The sequence below is a fragment of the Bombus flavifrons genome, chromosome 1, assembly GCF_040668555.2.
Source record: "Bombus flavifrons isolate JBK064 chromosome 1, iyBomFlav1_principal, whole genome shotgun sequence".
Lineage (NCBI taxonomy): Eukaryota > Metazoa > Arthropoda > Insecta > Hymenoptera > Apidae > Bombus > Bombus flavifrons.
Genome location: NC_138442.1, coordinates 1,394,537 through 1,421,622, shown reverse-complemented (window position 1 = coordinate 1,421,622; position 27,086 = coordinate 1,394,537). Strand labels below are relative to the sequence as shown.

Sequence of the window (27,086 nt, the reverse complement as noted above, 5' to 3'; positions counted from 1 at the left end):
GCCGGTCACCGAACGTAGCCACGGTCTCGGGATGAACGTAGAAGTACTAATGTTGAGGGACACACGTTGTATTAACAAACAAGTCCCGAGGCGGGAGCAATAACGGCTCTACGCGAGCCTAGTAACGGTGCCTGGAATTTTGTTGATAACCCTGATCAATATGCAATTGACAAGTGTGATCGTGTCAGTCTTTTATTTGTATGATCACCTTGGAGAGTTGATACACAACGTAAAACGATTAGTCTAAAAGATACCGAACGTCATAGCTAACGTCATTTCAAGAATAGCTTATAACTAAATGTTCAAAAAGTTGTCCCGTTGACCGTGGATTCGTTAAACCCGAGAACATTGTTTATTTAAGAGTGACTTTACGTTATACAGTTAAACCTTGTTTAATCAACTCCTGTACATATTACTGTAAATATAAACCTTTGAACAACTATAATGGCTAGTCCTAATGAAGAAACACAAGGCGCCCCAAGAACCAGCACCAACCCAACAAACCCGATTAACCCGACACATATAATCATTCCATACTTTTGTCAGGTACACGTCCCTCCCGTGACCGTGGCTACGTCTAGTGACCCGCTATATTACTTCGAGCCCGAACCCATCGTCATAAAGCCAGATTGAAACATTAGAACTATTTCTTATTTTTATTACTTAAGTGTAGCTATAGTAAAAGTCTGGACTATTGGGGTTTTTTCCAACATTCCAGCTGGGAAATACTAATGTTCTTTCATCTCCGACATATAGAATAGAAATTTTTTTTTTTAATTTTTTTTTTTTCAAATTTTTCCATCGAGACAACGATCTACAGTGAGATCCGTTATAACGTACCGCACGCGTACCGAGCGAAAATTCAAAGTCGATTATCTCGGAAACAAAGCCTCAAACGAAAAATTCTTTTTTCGCGTAGAATCACCCCCTTTCCGCTTGTACCACCAGTTACAAACCACCCTGTATAATAATATGTAAAATGTACACAATTCCTGAGTGGGTGCATTTATAATCACATCGCAGAAAAACTATACTTATTTAATTAAAGCCATAAAGCCCCCGTGACAGAGGTTTTTATAGAACTGGTTAATTTTCATTTGATAGTTAAAGTATAGATTATTTTTTATAACATTAATTCCACCCTGTTGTGAGTTTGCGTTATTATCTAGGAAGTAAAAAAATTTTACAAGTATTGTTTTTATTATCAACCCTCTTAATTGTACTGGATCTGTCATTTGCTTGGTAAGGAAAAGTTCGATAATTTCGATTTGGAAAGAATTAATGAACATTGTGATTATATTTTTATATCTAGAATAACTATTAGATTACTATCAATGTTGTCACATTGTATATCTTTTTTATCTTATAAAGTGAAAAAGCAAATAAAGAGGCCCTTTACTACTATGTGATAACTAAATTTATATAAGAAATTTATATAGGAAACCTTTCATATAGTTCATAATAATAATGTGGATGTTTATGCATTTAGAATCATTGTAAATATACAGGATGGTTGGTAACTGGTGGTACAAGCGGAAAGGGGCTGATTCTACGCGAAAAAAGAAGTCGAAAATATAAAATAAAAATGTTTCTTTTAATTTAAAAAATTTTTTTTTAAATCTACAGTGAGATCCGTTATAACGAGACGTGATAAAGTGCACGCGTACCGAGCGAAAATTCAATGTCGATTTTCTCGGAAACAAAATCTCAAACGAAAAATTTTTATTCTGTATTTTCGACTTCTTTTTTCCACCACCAGTTATAATCACCCTGTATTAAAAATGGAACAAGGAAAGGTACATGAGATTGCCAATAACCTTGGAAAGCAATATTAAAACGAGAAAAACAAAAAGTAAACGTGTAGGGGCACATGAGTTAGAGGTCAATTCAAATTATGTTGTTGTTTTGCCTCGGAGTATCAAAACCGTAAGGTTACAGGTATGTAAGAACAAATAAACTCCGAGCAAAACAATGTCACCGCTACGTGCAACCGTCGAACAAAGACGAATATGAATTTTCCGACTCTCCCCCGAGCAGTATAAATAAGCGGACGCGATCGCAAGGAAATGAGTTACAGTCAGTTGTCGATCAGTTATCAACCAGTTATCAACGAATTATCCGCGATCTAATTAACGAGTCATTAGCGTTCCTATTTTACGACTTATACACTGTCTTAGTAAATCGGTTAATACGGGCGTCTTTGCGAACATTATCTGTATACTAATTTATTGTTTTAAATATATTCGACTGTTTCAACAACGAGCAATCTCGTCCATTAAACTTCACCTCTACAGACGTTTAACTGTATTTGTAAATTATGATATACTTGGATACATTGTTTATTCTAAAAGGTACGTTCCACATTTTTCTAGAAGCTTTAGACTAATAAGATGTAGATTAGAATTTGTTTCAAGCAATACGTTAAGGAACTGTCTGTCTAAGAAAAGCAACGCGAAAAAATCTTGATCAATCAGTGCCGGGAACTATTATTTCTTTACGAACTTTGTCCAGTTTGAAGTGAGCATTGTGGACAATGATAAATCTATGTGGGCAGCGCAGCGCTAAGTTATTCCTACTTTATTCATCTCGGTCGTACCATTTCTTCTTAAACGAAGTATCGGTATTGTGGGTACGGCATATAAAAATCTCTGACCGGCATTTTTGCATTTATAAGACAATGTGAAGAAACGTTTTTGACTTGAAACAAATTTTCATAATTTTACGAACAGCCATTTCCTTTCTCTGTTGAATAACTTCTTTTATAGTTATTCTGTTTGGATAATGAAGGACGAGGAAATAAAGTGGGATTTACATATAAGATATGTATATATGTGTGTTTGCATGATAAAAACATAAGGAAGGTTCTCGATGTTTTCTCTATGTTTTCGAACATGTTTTTCAGGAATTATTTACCAACTTATTCAGTTTCGATACATGTAAAAGAAAGAAAAAATGACATGTGAAACAAAGAATAATTTGGTTTACTTAGTTTATAAATACCTTTAAGTCTCGAATGAGATTTCTCAGTCCCGTGTACTTTTTCAATAATCTGTACAGATCGTTAGTCATTTGAGTGTTCTCTGCTTCAATTTGAGCTGTTGTCATACCTATAATACATACAAATAAATATGATATATATATATATATATACAGAGGAATAAATCGATAGAGAACAAATGTAAAACCTATTACGTTCAGTATATAACGTATATGCTATTTGATGCAATGCCTAATTGACTTAATCAGTAATTTATTTTAGTCATATTGGGCTTTATCTTTTTATGACACGTTTAATATTTTCTATAAAAAGTTGAATCTCAATGTTTTACACATTATATGACATTTCATTCCAGTTATATTTATTTTCTTTCTAATTGCTTTATTCTACAGAATCGTCTATAATATAGATAATTTTTAACACAAAAATTATCTTAACAATTAAAATGACCAATTTGCAATTTTTCATAGTAATTTTTGTAGCACTATATGTATGTATGTTTATGTATTCACAACGATGTATTTTGGGGAACTCGTGTGATTTTTTGTAAAATATATTACATATATTTACATATTTACATATATAATACATATATTTTTACACACCTTTCATTTTGATCTCTTTGGTGCAAATTTTGTATTTTGGACGTCGGTAATAGTAGTCTTAATGGCTTTGAAAAGTATGTCGTAATTAACCATAATTTGTAATAGGTGTATTTATATTATATAGAAAGTAAGAAAAAGCAATATGTGTATAGTTATATACGTATAGATCTTAGGTAAGAACAGCGAAGAACTTCATTGTTTCAAAACTGTTATTCATCTATTATACTTTATTAAAATTTTATTTTAAAAACATATATTTAACAAGAAAACTAAGTTAGTAAAATATTTTATTATTACCAAATGATCATGTTTGTCTTCAAATTGTAGTGTCAATTCTGATGAAATGGATGTTTGAAATGGTTTCAAGGGGGACATAATTTGACGTAATTAATTTTTGTAAGAATATGCGTAGTGGACATATGTAGGTCAAGTTTGTTTTTTTGAGATGAAATCATATATTTTTCATTACGTTAGCCGATCCAGCTCGTAATTTTGCGTAAAAAAGAATAAATCTATTCATAACATAGGACCATTAATTTAGAAGATAGTCTAATTTCAATTCGAATTCAATTCATAGCGGCATAACTGGAATCATTGCGATAACTTTTCAAATATATTTTATTTATTTTTATTTTTATTTTCGTAATATTTTCTAATAATCGCTATAACTTATTTTCGTAACATTTTTATTGAACTATGTTATGCTATATCTAACGATATCATTGAAATCATATACATTCCATAATTCTTTCGTGATTAGTTATCTTTTTGAAATATTTATAAATCTTTCATATAAGCATTTCGTATGATATTATATATAGATAGTAACATTATAATATAATATTATAAATTAACAATATTATTTTTATTATTATTTTTATTATTACGTTGACCGCCACGACACCCGTATTCGGGTGTCAGCAAAGTTTCTGGTCAGACCACGTAATCCATATTCGAGTGTCGCTTATTTGACTACTTGCGAAGGATCGTCGTAGGTATTTGAAAAGGTATTCCATAATAATAAATGGTTAATTAATAATTAATTGTAATAATAGTTGAATTGTTATAAAATAAAAATACGAAAATGGTTTATTAAAAAAATGATTTAGAATGTAAAACTTTAAAGCATTCTATACATAGCTAAGGTCAGTCGGGACAATTTGGACAATGAATTGTTGTTTTCTTCAAATTCTTTTGTGCCTTTGTTCGATCCATTCGACGTCTTTTATTCGCATAACATAGTTTGCATGCGCGTCTAATGCTTCTTCCGGAGTCATTTTTCCGAACGGCGATATTATTTATTGTATTTATTATTTTTTGTATTTTCAGACAACCCTAATAATTTTGCAACCAATAATTGTCTAAATATTCTAATATTTATATTTTTTCTTGTTGCAATTTTGTAAACCGTCAAAGCGTTTACAACAGAAATTCCCAGAAAAAATTGAATGTCAAGTTTTCTGTACCATTTGATTCCTTTTCTAATTTTGGTGGCATAAGAAACCATTTGGTCGGAATAATCTATACCACACTTTCCTTCGTTATATTCAACAACAGCTAGTGGTTTTAATGTTGCGAACAAACGAAACGAAAGATCATTCTTGAGACCACCGCTTGAGCGATTCGCATTACTAAAATATCGATGGGAGCACCTAGCAGAGAACGCTCCGACGGGGATTTCTTTGAAAACACGCGTGGCAGTCAACGTGTTAAAATAGATACCTCCTTGAAAAGTAAACATATGTATGTTTAGCAATTGTATCTCTAATCTATTGATTTTCAACTTTATATTTAAACACCTTATACATTGGAACAATCCATATTTGGAAAATTGATCTTCTGTAATAGAATTTCAACTCACTTTCGAGTCTTTCAATGCGTTCTCTTTTGGTATCAGCTTCCTCGGCCAGACGGGCCGAAGTTTTCACACCCTCACCGCTTTTGTGGGTCTTCTCCATAATGGAACATGCGCGTAGAACAAAGGCAGGCACCGTTTCCTGTTTTTCCTGTTTAGGTATATCCACCAGTGTCCAGTATTGAGTCTCCAACTTGATGACGTCCTAGAAAGATAAAGTCATAGATACCCTTGAATGTTTGGAAACATAGATCATTTGACATATTTTTGCACCAACTTGTTTACTGTGACATTTAAGCATTAACTAGTTAGATAGAAACATATTAGATTTTTTATTTTAAATGAATATTTTAATATCTTAATCTGAATTAACTCCACTAACTTCATTGTTACGATATTTAGTAATTAATTAGTAAAATAAAAACATATTGAATTTTCTGTTTTTGAAAAATGTTATATCTTGGTTTAAAAACATTTTAATATTTTAAACTTAGTCAAAACTATTTATACATTAATACAAATATTTCTACATCAACCTCTTTATTTTCACGTTTAAAGATTAATTAACCATATACAAATGTATTGCAGAAACTTTGTTTTTGAAGCATATTATACCTTAAATTTAAAAAATGTTCCAATATTTTCAGTTTGGTAGATCTACTCAAAATTTTTTAATAAGAAACTTTTCCATAAAATTAAGTTAGTAACCAAAAAATAATTTCAATTCGATGGATTTTAGTTACATAATTAGAAGTATATATAATATAAAATACATAATCGACAAGAAAAGCAGGGAAGTCTTTGTAAAAGATTGTAAAGAGCAAATAAAATAAGTATGGAACACGTCCAAGAAATATCTAAAAATAAAACGATAGGACGAACTAAAGATTGTCAAAGAGGAAAGGGTGAGGGTGATAAAGGAAAAGAAGGAGGAAAAACAAGAAAAAATGGAAGGAGGAGGGAAAAGCAAATTCATGAGCGATTCCTGGGGGACGAAAGAAAGAAAGAAAAGGGAGAAGCAAAGGAATGAGAAACGGGTAAGGGAAACACAGGAGGATAAAGAAAGAAAAATGGTAGGAAATGAAGAAACACTAAACAAAGACATAGAAGAGGAAGAAGCACGGAAATCTCTGAAATTGACGAAAAAGAATAAAGCAGCAGAAGAAGATGAACTTAAAGTTGAATTTTTGGGAACCTACTCAGAAAATGGATGCCAAAATTGAGAGGACTTCTTAATGAAATGTGGATGAAAGAACAGCTAGCGAAAAACTGAGGAGAGATAAGGATTTTTCCAATAATATACATATCAAGTAGGGGACGAGGAAGTAGCTTCCAATTACAGAGGAGTCATCCTCCCGATCGTTGAATATGAGTTAATGACGATTTTAAGTTATCAACAAAGATTTTGAGAGGGAGAATCAGAAGATGAAAAGATACTAAAGGAAAGTCAGGCAAGCTTTTGATAAAAGAGAAGTATGCGAGATCATACATTTGTCTTATGTGGCCTAGTCGATAACAAATTTAAAAAAAAGGCAGAAAACTATATATTGCATTTAAAGATTTCAAGGTCTTCGATTTATCTGAGACAGGGAACTGATATTCAAAATGAATGGAAGTAATCAATAGGTATAAATACTTGGCGCATTGGTTATCAACGGGTAACACGTTCACTAAGCATTTAAGAATCACCGCATCGCAGCGAAAGTCTGAAAAACCGCGAATACAATAGGGAGTTTGGTGAGAAGAATAGAAATTGGAGGCTTGAAAAGAAAGTTGTACTTAATAGATACACCAGTACAGGGTTCATGTATGGAGTGGAAGTACGGGGTTGGAAGAGAAGGAAGAAGAGGAAATTGAAAGGGCATAGAGAAGATGCCTGAAAGTAGTTCCTGAAAGTAGGATCAAATACCAATATTCCAGAATACATATGGAGAATGGAGTCTGACGTTAGGAGAATTAAGGTATAAGTATGTAAAAGGGCAGCGAGTTATATCCTCGAGATATTACAGATGGGAGCAGGCAGATGAGCCACAATTCATCAAATTGCAAACCTCCGCAGAATTGAAAATGAAGCGCCATCAGTATAGAAAAGAGAAGTAATTGATGTAATGGAAGAAGTAGAAACTGAAACAACATAGAAGATGACAAGAAAGCAGGAAAGATTTGAAGAAGAGAAAAAAGAGCTTAAAAGAGGGTTAAAAATAAAAGAACAGGGAAGGATGATTGGAGCAAACCTGACAAGTCAAGCTATTGTGATTGGTGCAAGATAGGAATGGAAATTGAAGAGTATCTGGAAGACAGAATGGTGGAAGAGAAACATAATGAGCGGTAGCCGAGAATAAAGTGTGACAATGTGGAAAGAGCAGGGAAAAAGGCGTTTAGGGAGAAAAAATGTAAGGTATACAGAGAATATGGAGCACATACACAGTTACTTGGAAATCCTAAAGAATTTCTATTAAACTACATAATACTTCTAATAAATAGATAATATAAAATGCATAATGTCGTATTGAAAAACAAAGTTTCTTGAAAAAATAAAAATAATCTTTTTTTGAAATTTTATCTACTAAATTCAAGAATTTTGGTTTAATTAAATTAATTAATTACTTACATTTATATAGTTTTAATAAAATATCAAAAAATATCATTTGTTTATCTACTGCAAATTGTACTTTTGTTAACATATTGATAGAAAGGAATATTTCTTTGGAAAGTGTAGGTAAACGCTTTCATAAATTCTGAGAAAAGAAATACAAGGAAAAGAGTTCAGAATGAATTAGTGTCCAAAGTAATTGGCTGTTACAGAATATCCCATCTTTTCATCTACGTATATTGACACGTTATATGAAACGAATAAAAGCAAAGAAAACCATAGCTTCTATTCGGTTCGGAAAGGTTCGGAAAAGTTCGGAAAGAAAGCTATATATGTATGTATTGATTCAGACCAACTATTTTATTAGGATTCTTTCCTAATTTCAAACATAGAAATCCTTCGAATGATTCATGTCTTTTTTATCTGTAAGAATATTTGTTAAAAGATTTATCGTTTCAAGTATTATTTGTGTTTAAAAATTATTTATCGTTGATGTTTTGATGATATTGTCTGTATATACATTTGTAATTGTAGGTATCAGAGTATTAGGACTGAAAGTGAATTTACATAATTAGTTGTTTAATAATTAGTACTGATGACGAATTGATTTTTAAAATATTAATTTTATTGTTGGAAATTGAACCTGAAGTTTATATCTACGATCTTAATCAAAGTGTACTTTACACTTTTCAACTCAGTTAATATATACCAATGTTATCAGTATTCAATTGTAACGTCACTAGACAAAAAGATATACGGAAGAGAATATGGTCAATGGATTTCACTGGACAATTGTAGACAAAGATGTGCAACTGTGTTAGGAACGAAATTGCTTTTTGTTCGCTATATTTTCACGTACCTATATTCGTATACTATTCATATTAACGGAACCACAAAAATAATTTATTATCTCTCATAAATGTCTGGATTGCATTTGTGGTATGTACCTGTTATGAAACTAAAGATAATCCTATTAGAATGTAACGCAATCTAGATTACTAGACTTTAATAATACACTGGAAAAGTTTACTTACATTTTCTTTCATAGAAATCCTGTTTAGTCTAGTATTAATGAATAAAAGCAATATTATCTAATATATGCCATTTAATAAAATTAATATTTTTTATTTAAATATTAACACTACAGCGATTCACTTCATATCAAAAATTGATAAAATATGGTTTTTATAGTATAAATAAATATAGAAATACCGTTAATGTTAATTATACTGATATTTGAAATCTATTAAGTAATGTTTCACGTTGAAGAGTATGTTATAAATTACGTAGAATTCATGAATACGTTAGATAACTTTGAATACTAATTTATTAATCTTTAAGAATACAATATTATAATTACCTTAATCATTAGTTTTAACAGGTTGTAACGTTGAAATACGTTACGAACTTGCTTGCTATCAGTATATTTGCACATGAGTTCAACAAGGGCACGTTTAGCGATCTCGTAGCTTCCGTCGAGGCGTATCCTTACGATTCTTAATCTTTCGTTTGTTTCAATCACCTCTTCTTTAGTTTGTCCACCTACATTAACAAATATAATAAGATATTTTTGCATATTACGTACATTCTATATATTCTTGAACTTTCAAGTTTCTTATAAATGCATAAACATCCGCAGTTTACTAATAATCCAAAAGTAATTCTACCAGTGTGATTGAGGTTCCTTAATTTTAAAATGTTTTTTAGTAGGCTAGTTTAATTTAATATAATTTTGCAGATATTTTTTAATGTATTCTTATTATGTAAAATATAGAATACAAAATAAGATCAGGTTCCAAAAATTATATAACATAATCCAAACTGCTGAGTATTTCTTATAAGTCGATTATGAATGTTTATGCAAATTCATATTCTTATGAATGTAATTAAAGAAGTGGAATCTAACTAGAAATCTGTATCTGTTTATTAGATATTTGTTGAGAATTGTGGATCTTTGGAGCCGAGATAATGTTATAGGAACACTAAATTTACACTAACGATTCATATTAAAATAGTAATATATTTATTTCATGGACGATTCCTTATATATTCATCGATACATACTTGCACGCGTCTCAGCACTTTTTTCCATACCCGACTCTTAACCGACTCTTAACCGACTGACTAGTTTACAGTCATCTGTTTTTCGGGACACCGTGCACACACATACCTCCACACACTGACACTCATATACAAGCATCTCTACTACGCATTTGACCCAGTGCAGCATAGAAAATTACACATATCTCAACAATATTATTACGGTATTGTATTTTAAATATCTTTTCATATATAAACACTCGTAGTCTATTTATCACTTATGATTCAATGACACCTTTTGAGGTTATACATTGCTATATATGCATGTTTTATCGAAGAAATAAGCAAGATATTAAGCCTTGCATTTTTTGAACTGTGGTCAAATATTCTTTTTCATTAATTATTAATAATAAAAACATCTTACTCTGACTTTTTGAGAAGTCATAATGCATCAGAACTAGGATCAGCATTCTTAAGAACAATATTTATCATTTTGTGAGATAATAATTTGCCCAAGTACTATTTTGAATTTGGAAATTAATAATATTCTATAATTTTGTAATGAATATTTCTAAAAGTGATGATTAAACAAATATGAATATATGTTTCATTTTCGCTAAATATAACTAGTTTGCAAAAATGTAAATTAGTAATTTTCATATTTATTAAACGATCTATGTATGACATACATATATCTATGAGGACATACATACAATAAATAAAGCTTAAATATACAATAACACTAGTACCAGCTTAATTAAATTTTATTGATATTTACTTCCACACCTGTCCATTTATTTTTGACCATGACTACATATTTGATTAATTAAAAATGTAATAAGGGGAAATCTTATAAACTTTACTATTTCTAATTAACAATATTTTTTTGTCATATATACAATTTTTCACATTACACACACATACACATTAGATCCTTTTTACAAAAATCTATACGTTTAATGAATTACAAATCTAGTAAAAGAGATCTGAACAAATTTTACTATTTTTAATTAACAATATCTTATTGGTATATATAGATATATCTGATTTTGTTTTCTACGAAAATATTGTTCTTCAAGAATGGGAACGTATATTATTCTATCACATACGTATTCTAAAAAAGTAAACAAATCGTAGGTTTGACTTTAAGGGAAGGGGGGGGGATAAGGTATTAAATTTTTTTTGCATTTTTTTTATTTTTTTAATTGAATGCATAATATCTTAAGAATATTGTGTCAAAATTTCAAGTTGATTGGAGCAAAATTGACGAAGTTACGAGTATTTTTATACATGTCGGATTTTAATACCTACCCGACGGTGACTCTTAAGCATACTCCGGGTTAGTGAATTCTAAACCCTATGGTGATGATTTTTCAATAGTGAAAAAAGAGTGTGTAGGACATGTTAAAAAAAGAATGGGCACTACGTGAAATAGTGAAAAATACCGTTGTCGATACTGAAACTAAGGCTGGAAAGAAGATCAAAAGAAAGAGTCTGTCTGGTAAAGGGAAGCTTACGGCTAAAATGATTGATAAACTGACGGTATACTACGGTTTGGCTATTAGACGTTACTCTGATTCCATGGAAAATATGAAGAATGCTATCTGGGCAACGTTCTTTCACTACAGTTCGACGGACGAGAATCCACAGCATAAAAAATGCTCGAGCGGAGTGGACTCGTGGTGCGAATGGCAAAAAGCTCCAGCTAATGCATTGGATTCGTCCAAACACACGTACAGTGCTCTTCCCGAGGATCTTTTGAATGCCATCAAGCCTATCTATGAAGATCTGAGCAAAGATGCTCTCCTGGAGCAATGCGTCGGAGGCTTCACGCAGAACAACAATGAGAGTTTGAACCAACTTATTTGGAAAATCTCACTAAAGCACTAGAGTGGAACCTCCTGTCATCGTTGAAATTGCAGCTTATGTGGCAGCCAGTGTCTTCAATGAAGGTTTTTTTGCTTTACTAACCTTCATGCAAGACATGGGAATCAGTAGTGGACCAAGTGCTCGTGACTGGGCGCGATTAAGTGACTCCATACGTATAAGCCGAGCAGAGCAAGAAGCTGAAAGACAAACTAAAGAAGGTAGGATTCGTCGTAGACAGGAGCAAAAAGAAGCTTTAGACATCATGGATGATAGCAACATCCTTTATGGACCTGACATTGATGATTCAGTGTGAGGTAAGCCGATAAAATTCGCTTATGAACGTTTTATACCAGATTTTTTAGTGTTCAAAACTTTAAAGCGTTTCCCCCACAACTCACGTTTTCAAAGTCGGTGGACCACAAAACTTCAAAACTACTGCACCGATTCTTCCGAAATTTTGAACACTATTTTTGTACCTAATTTACAAGGTAACGCTGGAGAGTTTTTCTTCCTGTTTCTTCACGAGTAAACATAGGGCTCGCGAATGGTGACCTACTAGGCCTTATGATTTTTGCTGTAATTAGTTCCTCTATCTTTTCATGCATTATTCTCCGCTCTTCCTTGCTAAATTTATAAGGCTTTCTTCGGACGGTGATGTTAGAATCGATTAAACTTATTTCTAATTGGCCCGTACTTACGCGAGTACATGGGAAATCCGCAATGAACGAATCTTTGAACTTGTTCAGAATAGAAATTAATCAACTTTTATCGTTACCGATTACATCTGTATCGGCCTCGTTAATATTGACCTCGTCTTCCGCGGTTTTGCTAAAGGCACTAATTGTCTTTGTTTTATAAATAACGAGGCTGTTTCGCGTAATATTTACGCCAAAACCTTGATTAAAAATTTCATGGCCAATCATGATATCGTATTTTAAATACTTATCAGCAACTATGTGGTAAGTTGTCCACTGTATGTATTAACGGGTTTATATTGGAGATAACTGACACGTACTTTTAACACGAGTATTTGCTATTCCTCGTATTACTACTATATCAGTCGTTTGTTTGCCACAAAAATTCGAGGACAGGGAACGTTTAATTAATGAGCATTCGGCTCCAGAATCGAAATAAAATGGGTAGAACTCACCCAGGTGACTTAACGTACCAGTTGGGAACTCCACTACGCAGGAGTAGACTCGACGTTCGTCATCGAAGTCATAGTTTGTCCTCCGCAGTGACGGACAATAGGGCCCGATATGGTCCTCCCCACGACTCTTGAAGCAATTAACCATTGAGGATATACTTAATTTCTTCCAGGACTTGCTTCCTTCTAGGCGTTGCCTATCCTTCCATCTTTGCCGGGCTTCGAGGCCAGTTAATGTATTACTTACCGAAAACACCGTTTTTATAGAAAATGGGTCCTCGGTCTTATCCGATAAGACCGAGGACCCATTTTCTATAAAAACGGTGTCTTCGACAAGAGGACCAATTATATCCGTTTCAAGTGCTATTTGTTCAATGTGCTGATCTTGTGCGCTCACTTGACGAAAATTGATAGCGTTGATTACTTCCGCCGTAGTTACATCTTGCCACTTCACCTTCAGGAGGGAGCGGAGACGAATGGCGTAAGCTGCCATGTCTTCGTCCTTCTGCGGTTGTTCAATGGATATACTCATTAGCGTCGAGGCTGCTGTATCTTTACCACCAAAACGCGTAGTAAAAAGTTCCTTAAACATCGGCCAGGTAAACTCTTCGCCGTTCACTATCTGCGTAAAACAATGCGCTGCAGAACCCTTTAGAGCATTTTTTAAAGCAGAAACTAGCGCGCTGTCTTGTAAAGGGTTGTCCTTCATAAGCAGATTAGCAGCTGCGCACCATGCGGCTGGATCGGCGCCCGCGATTTCAGGGTCAAAACATGGTAGCACTAGATTTATAGGTTTCGCACTCGGTTCCAGCACCAGCGTCTCAATTAACTCGCGCATGATGTTCATATGTTCTTGCACTGCTATTACCGGCACTGATTCCACTTCCGATGTCGGGTTAGCGTTGGGATTAGGGTTGTGGACGCTTGATGAATCTCCACTGGCATTAGCCATCATGGTGATACAATGAAGATAGAGTTTTTTAACACAAGTATGGATACAACCGATTTAACAATTAACACTAACGGCAATGACCTCAGGTTCGATAACGAATCCGCAGTCAACGGGATTTCGAATTTAAAACTTTCGTCAAAGTCTAAGTTAGACTATATGTTAACAGGTGAAATATTCACGGATCGCAAAGACGTCACTTAACTCGTTGACGAGACTGTTCTCGAAAGAGTGTCTCTCCGTCACGGTGACGCTGCAGAGGAAAACTACGATGGGGTGTCTCTAAGGGCACGACATCATCGGATTCGTGGAGAAAAGTCTTCGTTCGGGAAGTGAGGGAAATTAACGCTGTTAATTGGTCAATTTCCATGTTGGTGGTTAGATGCTGGTGTCACGTGAAATAACAAAAAGAAATAAAAAAAAGAGATTTGTAGTGAAAAATAAAAAAAGAAACTTTATTTTTCTAACAACAATCCACTTTACAATCCACTTCCGAACTTTAGGCGTGACTTTCCAAGACTGAAGCTCTTACAATTTGACTTTCGATCGGATCCGATTACTTTCTTTTGTCACCCCTCAACATCCCCACCGTCCATGCATTTGCTAGGCGTTCGCGACCGTTGCCACGTGCTGTTTCTTCTAGAACCTTCGGTGGAGGGATGTTGGTGGAGGGTTGGGATGTTGATGGTTCATTAGGCACTTCAGCGATATACATTGTTGCTGAGTGCCGCCACATCTTTATCTCCATCGTCAGTCCATCGGATTTGAAGTATGCCGGTCGTGACACTAGCTTGAGGGAAAGTTGATAGTGGTAAATGCGTCAACATCTGGTAATCATCTTACCTGAAGAATAGGGTCTGTTTGTGTACAACTATTTCTTCTTAATTCTTAATTTCTTTTTATGGAGAACTATACTATTACCCTATACCTTTGTTAGACAAAGCGTTCATCCCTTTATTGCGGCCACGTTCGGCGACTGGTTCTCGCCTCGAGCCCAAGCTCACTATGATAAATCTCGAACAAATACAATCGGATTTTATGACGACAATTGCTTAATTACGGTTACTTACGGTTAATTACGCTTAATTCGGAGTCTTTTCACCTCCAACATATATATATGATAGATCCTCACTGCTACTAGATGCAATTAGTACGACAATGTAAATGTGGTATACAGGGTGGTTGGTAACTGGCGGAACAAGCGGAAAGGGGGTGATTCTACACGAAAAATGAAGTCGAAAATATAGAATGAACATTTTTTTTTTAATTCTTTTTTTTTTTTCAATTTTTCCATCGGGACAACGATCTACAGTGAGATCCGTTATAACGAGACGTGATAAAGTGCACGCGTACCGAGCGAAAATTCAAAGTCGATTTTCTCGAAAACAAAGCCTCAAACGAAAAATTTTTATTCTATATTTCCGACTTCTTTTTTCGCGTAGAATCACCCCCTTTCCGCTTGTACCACCAGTTACCAACCACTCTTTATATATGTATTTTTTTTCTTTTTGCCTGATATAGAAACATTTTGTTCAGTTTGAAAATTGTTTTCTTTGTTGACCGCGCGGTCAGATTCGCATTCACACGCATACACGACAGTCACACCCGATCTGGACTTCACTGTCAGCACCTTAAAGATGCTTGACACTTTTGACGCGGTTATATTCCATTCTTACATTAATGATTTAGAAATTAATTACGTGTTTAATCCGAATGTTTCCTGCATTATTGGTATCGGATACAAAAAAATATATACAGCACTTTTCACTTTTTATAGGAAATAAATATTGATTATTTGTCATATATCACGGTTACAGGATTTGATGCCTGTGATAACCTGAATAGTGATAGTGTTTAAATTGAGGTGTTTGGTAGCTGATAGTGCATTCAAGGAACTACTCATGATGTTTAATGAACAACAATTTATTAACAAACGATTTAACAGACAGAGTCAACAAATAATAATTAACAGATATGATATGACAAATAACTGGTAACAATTAACAACTAACAATTTACAATTAAGGCCAAGGGATCGATCGGCACGTTTGCCACGCAATGGCATTGAGGAATTGTTTATTTGACATTTTCCGACATAATTTTGCCGACATTTCGGTATATTGATTTATTTCTTTGTAATCATATTGATTGTATGGTGATCCCAGTCTACGGGGTTCCGCGAAAAGAAGTCTGCGTGGGCCATTTCTTTGCCTTTTCGATGCTGAATGTCAAAGGTAAAAGTTTGTAGGTAAGCCCACCACCTGTGAACTCTGTTAATTAAATATATTTTATTAATGCTTGCCGTCAGGGACTTACAATCAGAGACGACAAGAAATTCTCGTCCACGTAGATAGTGCCGAAAATATTTTACGGCGTTTACAACTGCTAACGTCTCTAATTCATAGGGGGAATACTTGGATTCCTCAAGGGTAGTTCTTTTACTATAGTATTCTATTACCCTATTTCTATTTTCAACTTTATGCATCAAAATGGCACCATATCCCTTCGCACTAGCATCGGTATGTAGTTCGATCGGGTAATTGGGGTCGAACGTAATTAACACCGGCGCTTTAGTCAGGATGGAAATTACCCTTTGCCTTATTGTTTCATGCATATACATCCAAGCTACTATTTTTTTACTGGGAGCATGTGCAAGTGCATACAGGGGATTCATTAAATATGCATATTCAAAAATGAATTTTCGAAAGTAATAGGCTAAACCTATGAACTGCCTAAGCTCTCCGGCGGTCGTTGGTGGGGGTAAAGAACGCAAGGCTTGTATTTTACCCGGGTTGTGACAAACTCTTCCGTTATGAATTATATATCCCAAATAGAATACCGACGTCTTTAAAAAAGAGCATTTAGAAAAATTAAAAGAAAATCCAGTTTTAACAAGTATATTTAATACAGTATCCAATCTTTCTAAAGCTTGATCTATCGAGTCGGCAATGATTAGAACATCATCAGAGTAAACAACAACGTATGAATAAACGAGGTCGCCTAAGGCATTGAGGATGGCCCTCTGAAGAACGGACGGTGCATTTTTCAATCCAAACGGCATCACCATGTACTCATAATGTCCGTCGGGCGTAACGAACGCTGTATACTGCATCGAATTAGGATGAATGGGAATTTGGTGAAACCCGCCGGCCATGTCTAGGCTAGTAAAGTATCTCGCCTTTTTCAGCCTCCTAATCAAACTAATTTTAAGAGGGAAAGGGTACTGATCTGTGACCGTATTCCTATTTAGCTCCCGAAAATCGACACACAATCTGTCTGAGCCGTCCTGTTTCTTCACGAGTAACATAGGGCTCGCGAATGGTGACCTACTAGGCCTTATGATTTTTGCTGTAATTAGTTCCTCTATCTTTTCATGCATTATTCTCCGCTCTTCCTTGCTAAATTTATAAGGCTTTCTTCGGACGGTGATGTTAGAATCGATTAAACTTATTTCTAATTGGCCCGTACTTACGCGAGTACATGGGAAATCCGCAATGAACGAATCTTTGAACTTGTTCAGAATAGAAATTAATCAACTTTTATCGTTACCGATTACATCTGTATCGGCCTCGTTAATATTGACCTCGTCTTCCGCGGTTTTGCTAAAGGCACTAATTGTCTTTGTTTTATAAATAACGAGGCTGTTTCGCGTAATATTTACGCCAAAACCTTGATTAAAAATTTCATGGCCAATCATGATATCGTATTTTAAATACTTATCAGCAACTATGTGGAAAGTTATCTCCAATATAAACCCGTTAATACATTCAGTGGACAATAGCTGACACGTACTTTTAACACGAGTATTTGCTATTCCTCGCATTACTACTATATCAGTCGTTCGTTTGCCAGAAAATTTCGAGGATAGAGATTGTTTAATTAATGAGCATTCGGCTCCAGAACCGAAATAAAATGGGTAGAACTCACCCAGGTGACTTAACGTACCAGTTGGGAACTCCACTACGCAGGAGTAGACTCGACGTTCGTCATCGAAATCATAGTTTTTCCTCCGCAGTGACGGACAATAAGGCGCGATATGATCCTCCCTACGACTCTTGAAGCAACTAACCATGGAGGATATACTTGGTTTCTTCCAGGACTTGCTTCCTTCTAGGCGTTGCCTATCCTTCCATTTTTGCCGGGCTTCGAGGCCAATTAAAAGGGTCCTCGGATAAGACCGAGGACCTATTTTCTATAAAAACGGTGTTTTCGATAAGTAATACATTAACTGGCCTCGAAGCCCGGCAAAAATGGAAGGATAGGCAACGCCTAGAAGGAAGCAAGTCCTGGAAGAAACCAAGTATATCCTCCAAGGTTAGTTGCTTCAAGAGTCGCGGGGAGGATCATATCGGGCCTTATTGTCCGTCACTGCGGAGGAGAAACTATGATTTCGATGACGAACGTCGAGAAAATAGGTCCTCGGTCTTATCCGAGGACCCATTTTCTATAAAAACGGTGTCTTCGACAAGAGGACCAATTATATCCGTTTCAAGTGCTATTTGTTCAATGTGCTGATCTTGTGCGCTCACTTGACGAAAATTGATAGCGTTGATTACTTCCGCCGTAGTTACATCTTGCCACTTCACCTTCAGGAGGTAGCGGAGACGAATGGCGTAAGCTGCCATGTCTTCGTCCTTCTGCGGTTGTTCAATGGATATACTCATTAGCGTCGAGGCTGCTGTATCTTTACCACCAAAACGCGTAGTAAAAAGTTCCTTAAACATCGGCCAGGTAAACTCTTCGCCGTTCACTATCTGCGTAAAACAATGCGCTGCAGAACCCTTTAGAGCATTTTTTAAAGCAGAAACTAGCGCGCTGTCTTGTAAAGGGTTGTCCTTCATAAGCAGATTAGCAGCTGCGCACCATGCGGCTGGATCGGCGCCCGCGATTTCAGGGTCAAAACATGGTAGCACTGGATTTATAGGTTTCGCACTCGGTTCCAGCACCAGCGTCTCAATTAACTCGCGCATGATGTTCATATGTTCTTGCACTGCTATTACCGGCACTGATTCCACTTCCGATGTCGGGTTAGCGTTGGGATTAGGGTTGTGGACGCTTGATGAATCTCCACTGGCATTAGCCATCATGGTGATACAATGAAGATAGAGTTTTTTAACACAAGTATGGATACAACCGATTTAACAATTAACACTAACGGCAATGACCTCAGGTTCGATAACGAATCCGCGGTCAACGGGATTTCGAATTTAAAACTTTCGTCAAAGTCTAAGTTAGACTATATGTTAACAGGTGAAATATTCACGGATCGCAAAGACGTCACTTAACTCGATGACGAGACTGTTCTCGAAAGAGTGTCTCTCCGTCACGGTGACGCTGCAGAGGAAAACTACGATGGGGTGTCTCTAAGGGCACGACATCATCGGATTCGTGGAGAAAAGTCTTCGTTCGGGAAGTGAGGGAAATTAACGCTGTTAATTGGGCAATTTCCATGTTGGTGGTTAGATGCTGGTGTCACGTGAAATAACAAAAAGAAATAAAAAAAAGAGATTTGTAGTGAAAAATAAAAAAAGAAACTTTATTTTTCTAACAACAATCCACTTTACAATCCACTTCCGAACTTTAGGCGTGACTTTCCAAGACTGAAGCTCTTACAATTTGACTTTCGATCGGATCCGATTACTTTCTTTTGTCACCCCTCAACATCCCCACCGTCCATGCATTTGCTAGGCGTTCGCGACCGTTGCCACGTGCTGTTTCTTCTAGAACCTTCGGTGGAGGGATGTTGGTGGAGGGTTGGGATGTTGATGGTTCATTAGGCACTTCAGCGATATACATTGTTGCTGAGTGCCGCCACATCTTTATCTCCATCGTCAGTCCATCGGATTTGAAGTATGCCGGTCGTGAATCTATATTATAATGTTATGGGATTTTCCCAAAGTTCCGAAGGGATAGCTTCGGTGTCTTTTCACCTCCGACATATATATATATGATAGATCCTCACTGCTACTAGATGCAATTAGTACGACATTGTAAATGTGGTATACAGGGTGGTTGGTAACTGGCGGTACAAGCGGAAAGGGGATGATTCTACACGAAAAATGAAGTCGAAAATATAGAATGAACATTTTTTTTTTAATTCTTTTTTTTTTTTCAATTTTTCCATCGGGACAACGATCTACAGTGAGATCCGTTATAACGAGACGTGATAAAGTGCACGCGTACCGAGCGAAAATTCAAAGTCGATTTTCTCGAAAACAAAGCCTCAAAAGAAAAATTTTTATTGTATATTTTCGATTTCTTTTTTCGCGTAGAATCACCTCCTTTCCGCTTGTACCACCAGTTACCAACCACCCTGTATAACTAAATGTGTATATTTATCTATATACTATTTAGCTTAAAAACGTTCTATGAGTGAAGAAACAAACAACCAGTGGCCTTTAAGCAGGATTATTGATATTGGCTTGGGATAGATAAATGATGATCCTTCCGTAAATAAGCGGCAGTTCAGATTGTATCGTCGTGTGTGAATAACGTTTGTGATGGCTGCCTCAACAAACGTCTCGGAATGTTGAGAGATTAGTTTTGGAAGTGTTAGTGATAGATTCGTTCCTCGGTGCTAAGTGTGGGACTATTATCATCTAAGCAAAAATGCCAAAAGATGGCAGACGTAGCATGAAATTAGCGGAAAATTCTCGAGAGGTGCCAGGTAAGCGATGAAGATGTTATAAACACTTTGTGAGTGGCGTTCTAATGAAAGACATTGTAAGGCTCACATGTTATTTATCCTGTGGATTTAAGTACATGTCAAGACGTCCATAATATCCAGAGGCTTAGGTAGAAATGTTGCTTTGCTAGGATCCATCGCAAATATTTACTTTTATTGTAGAGAGATCTGCATATTAATAGTTTATAGAGTGATCAGCACTGACGGATCGATTAGTGAACCAGGAAAGATAGTAGAAATTGATAAAATGAAGTTCGGAGAGAGAAAGATAGAAGGCTGGCGAAAAAACGTAAAAGGTCACGTAGTCGAAAATACAATAGATGAATATTTGGAGCCATCGATTGCTGAAAGCATACGATTTTTTGAGAGACGAAGAATATCAACATTTATCTATCAACCGTTCTATCAACTTCATAGTTGTTAAAATTGGAGCCTACACTCAGACACTTGAGTTTCAATGGAGACCACTTCGATTACGGCTTCAAAGGAGATGTGTTCCAGGAACAACTTAGATTATCACCTTTATGAATATTTATGCCAAAGAGAAGACAAGAAGAAAGGGCTTAATTTGTTAATTCAAAAATGATTCGATCAATTTGAGTAGTTTATCTAGGAATCGGATATTAAACTATCAGTCATTACTCATTCTTAGAAAGTGGAAATGAGAGATAAGTAAGGCAGATTAGATTAAGTTAGGATGAGTAATTTCGCTTAAAACATCGAACGGAAGATCTGTTAAATATATATATAGGGGCTTATATCTTCCAAACGCATGATTTCCCGAAGTTTAAATTTCATCTTTCAGATCTATTGCTTCGTCCAACGATGCTCACCAAATTTCATCTCGGTCGGTTAGCGGTGCCTTTAGGAATAATATTCTTTTTTGTATACTCTATACTTTTTAAGAATAAAGTAGTTCATAATTTAAAAAAAGATATTTGGAGAGATACAAACGTGAGGAAAATATGAAGAAAATAGCAGATATAATAAGGAAATTCATAGCTTTAAATCTTCTTTGAGTTACACTGTTAAAGGATTAAATAATAGTCGAATTGATTTTGACTAGATAGTTATGATTAAATATAAATAATTGTGATTAAATAAATTATCATATGAGAGAACATTTTATAATTTGCACAATTTAGTACAAGTAGATTTAGCACAATAGATTTTATTCTACAATAAAATACAGTGAGTTACTGAAATAAATTATATAGTTCTTAGAAATCAATTACAAATGATAATTTACAAATTTATATGTACATATATACATCTATATATTCTTTTAAAAATACTATGTATATAATATTTTACAGCAACTTACTTGATGTTCCTTCATCCTTTACATCCTGAACGATTCTCCGGACACTCTGTGTGAATTTGCCCATGAGATTCGTGCCTGCTAAAAAATATTAACAAACAATTACTTAGAGAAGTATAAATAAAGATGTTACAAAATTTATCAAAAATATATTGAAGAAAGTATTTCTACTCTATAATTACATTTTTAATTTCATAAAGCTCGATGCTGTATGTATAACATTGTGCTTTAGTAAGTTGTTAATTAACAGAACAATAAATGTATTTATTATCAATGAAACTGATCTCAGTGCATTATGACTTTTTTATAATATTTATGAATATGAGTACCATTAATGAGTGATGAAGGAAGAATTTCTTTTATAGAATAAAAGAGATTTGATCTTGGAAGGGTTAAAAGAAAGATGAGGTATATCTATTAATTATTAATTTATTAATTATTAATTTTTAAATATCAACCTATATGGTCGTTACATTTGTTTCGATTCTATATATTAGAGTTGGTTTTTATATCAGTGTTAGCATTAGAAAGACAAATGGTTTGTTTTTTGTTTATTGCGCTATTTGCATATTGCATATTCAGGAGGTAAACGTTTTCGTCAGAAGCAGTAATGTGTGTCGATGTATGTTTATGTTGGATGCCATAAAATGCGATAGGACAATATTTTTAATTTATTTTCTATGCTTAATTTGGATTTTCCACTTGTTAGCTAATACATTTGTCTCCTTGTTGTCTGTATTTTGTCAATTACTGATTTAATATGCTGTTTCCATGTGAGTTGTGTTTCTAAGCGGAGTCCTAGGTATTTGATTTGCCTTGTTTTATGGCCTTGCCTTGTTGTAATATGGTTGCATTTATCGGGGTTTGCTTTTATTTGTTTATCTTGCAGCCACTTTTCCATTTTTGTGATATGTTCTTGTAGTAATTTGACTGCTGTTTCTGGGTTAGTATGCCTGACTAGTACAGCTGTGTCGTCCGCGAATGTCAGTATTTTGCTATTGGTAGTTGTTGGTATGTTGGTCGTGTATAGTGTGTATAGTATTGCTCCTAAGACGCTTCCTTTTTTTTTTTTTTTTTTATTTAGTTGTTTACTTTCACAATTTGTCCGATAATGTATAAGAAGTGACTCTAAAAAACACGGTAGCGTGATTCTGTAGTTCTGGATCGGTGGAAATTTGTAAAAGAAATTTCGTGCAAAATTGACGTACATGATTTTCGAGGCCAAAGTTGCTTTTATTTCAAAGTATCCTACTCGTTACAACAAACAAACTTCTCAAGAACAAAGAACAAAATTCTCACAGGTACCATGAATCGCAAATAACTCCTTCTCTCGGGAAAAGATGTTAAGGATGTCAAGGAGTATTGTGAGCGTTACCAAAGTATGTTAAGGAAAAAGTGAGCATGGAAAACATTGTAACGAGAGTTGAGAGAGTCAGAGTTGAATTTATCGTTGTCGTGTGAAGATCATTGCGTTGTTGTGTCGTAGAAGTAGTGAGTAACGAATACGTTACGAATACGAAAACGGGGTATTATATTCGACTTCGTGTGAGTGCAAACGATATTGTATAAATCATACTGTTACCTACAAACTAATAATGTAACATTCCTACAAAATTGGTGGCTCGTCCGGGATTTAAACCGTGCCAATCTAAAATTTTTTATTGTTTTTTATCGGTAAGCGGTGTGATAAAAGACAATATCGTTAGCCGTTGAGAATAATATCGTGTGTTTTCAAAAGACATTATTGAAAAGACTAAGATGGCAAATTGTGAAGAGGAACAATTTTCAAGTGAGAAAAATCTAACAAGCTTACACAGATGAATCTACCAATATCTGGTGCAAGGTCAGTATTAGTTGTCAGGCTAAATCGAGCGTGTAGCGCTGGACAACCAAATCTCAAAGAGCCAGCAAACGGTGAAAGGTCCACGGAGAAGCGAGATTCGGGGACCATACCAAAAACTAAACGTGATCGAGATGAAGGCGAAAATCTCGAGAGGCTTAGGACAAAAGAATTAAGAGAACGTCTTGCTAGTAGGGGGCTAGGGACGAGAGGAAGAAAAGCTAAATTACGTGAGCGACTTCAGGCAGCCAAGGAAGAAGAAGGTGCGTCGTCGGTAGAAGAAAGTGACTGCGAAAGTGAAACGGAAGACGATGAAGAAGACGAAAGAGAACGCAGAAGGAACGCGCGAGATGTACATCAGAATTGTGACAAATGCCGTAGAAAAACACGTAGGCGTTCAACATTAAGCTTTCAATATGTCCAAGACGCCTTAGAAGTTTTTACGGGCGAAAACAATGAAAATATCAATCAATGGTTCAAGACGTTTGAAAAAACTGCAAGCATGTGTATGTGGACAGAAGAGCAGAAAGTAATTTGTACAAAAAAGCTGATGAAAGGATGAGCAAAAATATTTGTGAATCATGAGTGCCATGCTAGAACTTGGCGTGAATTAAAAAGAGGACTAATAAAGGAATTTTCAAAAAAACTTAATACTTGGTAAATACATCATAGACTTCAAGAAACAAAAAAAAAAAAAGATGAAGGATGTCCAGCGTACATGTACCGAATGCTTGGAATAGCTAGTCACATGGATATGGAAGAAGTAGCAAAAATGCGATACATCGTAGATGGAATAAGAGACAAAGAAGTCAACAAAGCAATACTATACGGGGCTAAATCAATGAAAGAACTAAAGGAAAATCTAATCATCTATGAGGAACAAAAATCCCGCATAATGGAGTCAACTGTGAGACCGGTCAGAGCTGAGGACAACAGGAAATACAGGCAATCTGGAAGTGTAGTGAAGTATAAAAGGTGCCATAATTGCGGTGATAGAGAATATGTGAGTGCAGATTGTCCGAAAAAATCGAGAGACCCTAAATGTTTCAAATGTAGAGAATTCCGACACATTTCATCAAACTGTGCTAATATACTAAAGGACAAGACGCGTTGTGATGGGTTGTGGAATGAAAATAAAAGAGGATTCAAGCAAATAAAGATTATGGACATGAATGTAGAGGCAAAGATAGACACAGGAAGTGATCTTAATTTAGTACGAATGAATATGTATTCGCGTTTAGGAGCACCTCAACTTGAGAAAAAAATTATTAGATTCGATAGTATAGGCGCCATTGACGTACACACGATAACTTCTTGGGACACGATGTACTATTAGGTATTGAATTAACTGAACAAGTGGAAGCAAGAGTGAAACATAAACAAGTAAAGCTCAAACAAATTAAAAAAAAAAACTACGTGAAAACCAGTGTGCTGCCGAAGTTAGTGAATGGAATGAAGTGTTAAATATGGACATATGTAGTGAACAAAACGACCGAAATCTAGTCGAGTTGGGCCATGTTAAAAATAAAAAAAACCGAGACGACATTAAAAATTTAATTGGTGAATATACAGTGACGAAAACAGAGGACACAGGGGTATGTATGAAAATCACACTTGAAGATGATGCACCAGTATACCAGTATAGTATGGTGAACCGCGACTGTGTGTAGACTATAAATTATTAAACAGAAAAATTGTAAAAGATAGGAACCTGTTACCATTAATAGAAGACCAGTTAAATAGACTAAATGATAGATAAAATGCAAAAATATTTTCCACATTAAACCATTCGAATTTGATGAGGATACTGAAGATGATGACGATTTTGAAGGCAACGAAGGATAATCGTCATCCATTGAGATTGATAGTCGATGCAGAATAGCAAGAAATTAGGAACACAAGTGAAATTAGTAATGATGGGCACATCAAGAAAACTCTACATCTGGTCTTTTTAGTTTCTCAAGCACTGAAGCCATCGACAGCGCGTAGACAAAAGACTGCGACCAAGTCAGACCATAAACAGAAGACAAGCGATGTTGGCTTCGGGGTTTTCAGTTATTGGGTAACACAGCTAGCGTGCGGATCTGGACCAGCTCAAATTGTATTCTTACTTATAATTACACTTATATTTAAATATATTTTCTGCCTTACAATTTATCCACTAGTTTTCTCTGATTATACATCGAATAACCTCAACAGGTTATGGGCCCAGAGCTGTAAATTGCAAGGCAGCAACGTAAAGTAAATAAATTGTTAAAGTGTTGTGCTTAGTAAAGTAAGGGATAGTGCTAAAATGGAATCAGCAAGTGCGAAGATCGAGATGTTACGCGGCGAAGAAAACTGGCTCCAGTGGCGTTTTGTTATGCGTACACTTTTGGAGGAAGATGACGACCTGATCAACGTGTGTGAAGGGAATCTGTGTCATCCAGGTAACAGCGCGGAGAAAGAAATCGCTCGTGAAAGATTTTTGAAAGCAGATCGGTTAGCGAGAAAATTAATCGTGACTTCAGTAGAAAAGAAACCGTTGGATCTTCTTTTATGTTGCACAACAGCACATGAAATGTGAAAAAGATGAATACAGTATATGACATGAAGTCAGATGAGAATCTAAATATGGTTACCAAACAAATTTGACCATTTTCACAGTGCATGGGATTCGGTGGAAGAAGGAAAGAAGACCCTAGACAGGCTTAGTACCAGGCTGATGACAGAAGAAACCAGATGGAAGAATGACGACCAGGAAACATCGGTGGCGCTGGTAACAAAGGGTAACAATTATAAAAGGGAACAGCAGAAACAGTCAAGCAAATGTGAATACGAGAAACAAGGACCAAGCTGCTTCAATTGTGGAAAAGTTGGCCATCTAAAGAAGGATTGCTTTAGATGCTTTATATGCAAAAGGAAAGGCCACACCAGTAAAAATTGTTTTAAAAATAATAAAAGAAGCAACAGTAGAAACAACCAGGAACCTAGAAATCAAAATCGTGATCACAGCGGAATTGGTCTATTAGGAAGCACCTCAGCGATACAAGCGGCAAACCCTGATGTTTGGATAATCGACTCAGGAGCTACGGATCATATGACAGGACGACGGGAATGGTTCAGCGTCTTTGAAGAATTCGATAACACGGTGAAGATAGAGATCGTACGTTCATGGATGCGTGCGGCAAAGGAAAAATCAAAG

General features: G+C 35.3%; 1 protein-coding gene across 3 annotated transcripts in view; it reads right to left on the bottom strand.

The window, feature by feature from the left end:
- LOC138184155 (uncharacterized) overlaps positions 1-27,086 on the bottom strand; it is a 358,970-nt gene that overhangs the window by 9,126 nt on the left and 322,758 nt on the right. For 2 of the 3 annotated variants that reach the window (XR_011174265.1, XM_069121862.1), the window contains exons 3-6: positions 22,066-22,143; positions 9,412-9,593; positions 5,465-5,663; positions 3,001-3,107 (exon numbers count right to left, since the gene is read on the bottom strand). Coding sequence is in view for 1 of the 3 variants with exons in the window: in XM_069121862.1 (XP_068977963.1) it covers positions 3,001-3,107; positions 5,465-5,663; positions 9,412-9,593; positions 22,066-22,143 (566 nt within the window). In the remaining 2 variants the exon portion in view is untranslated. The remainder of the gene's footprint in view (positions 1-3,000; positions 3,108-5,464; positions 5,664-9,411; positions 9,594-22,065; positions 22,144-27,086) is intronic. The other variant, XR_011174266.1, reaches the window with a different exon arrangement.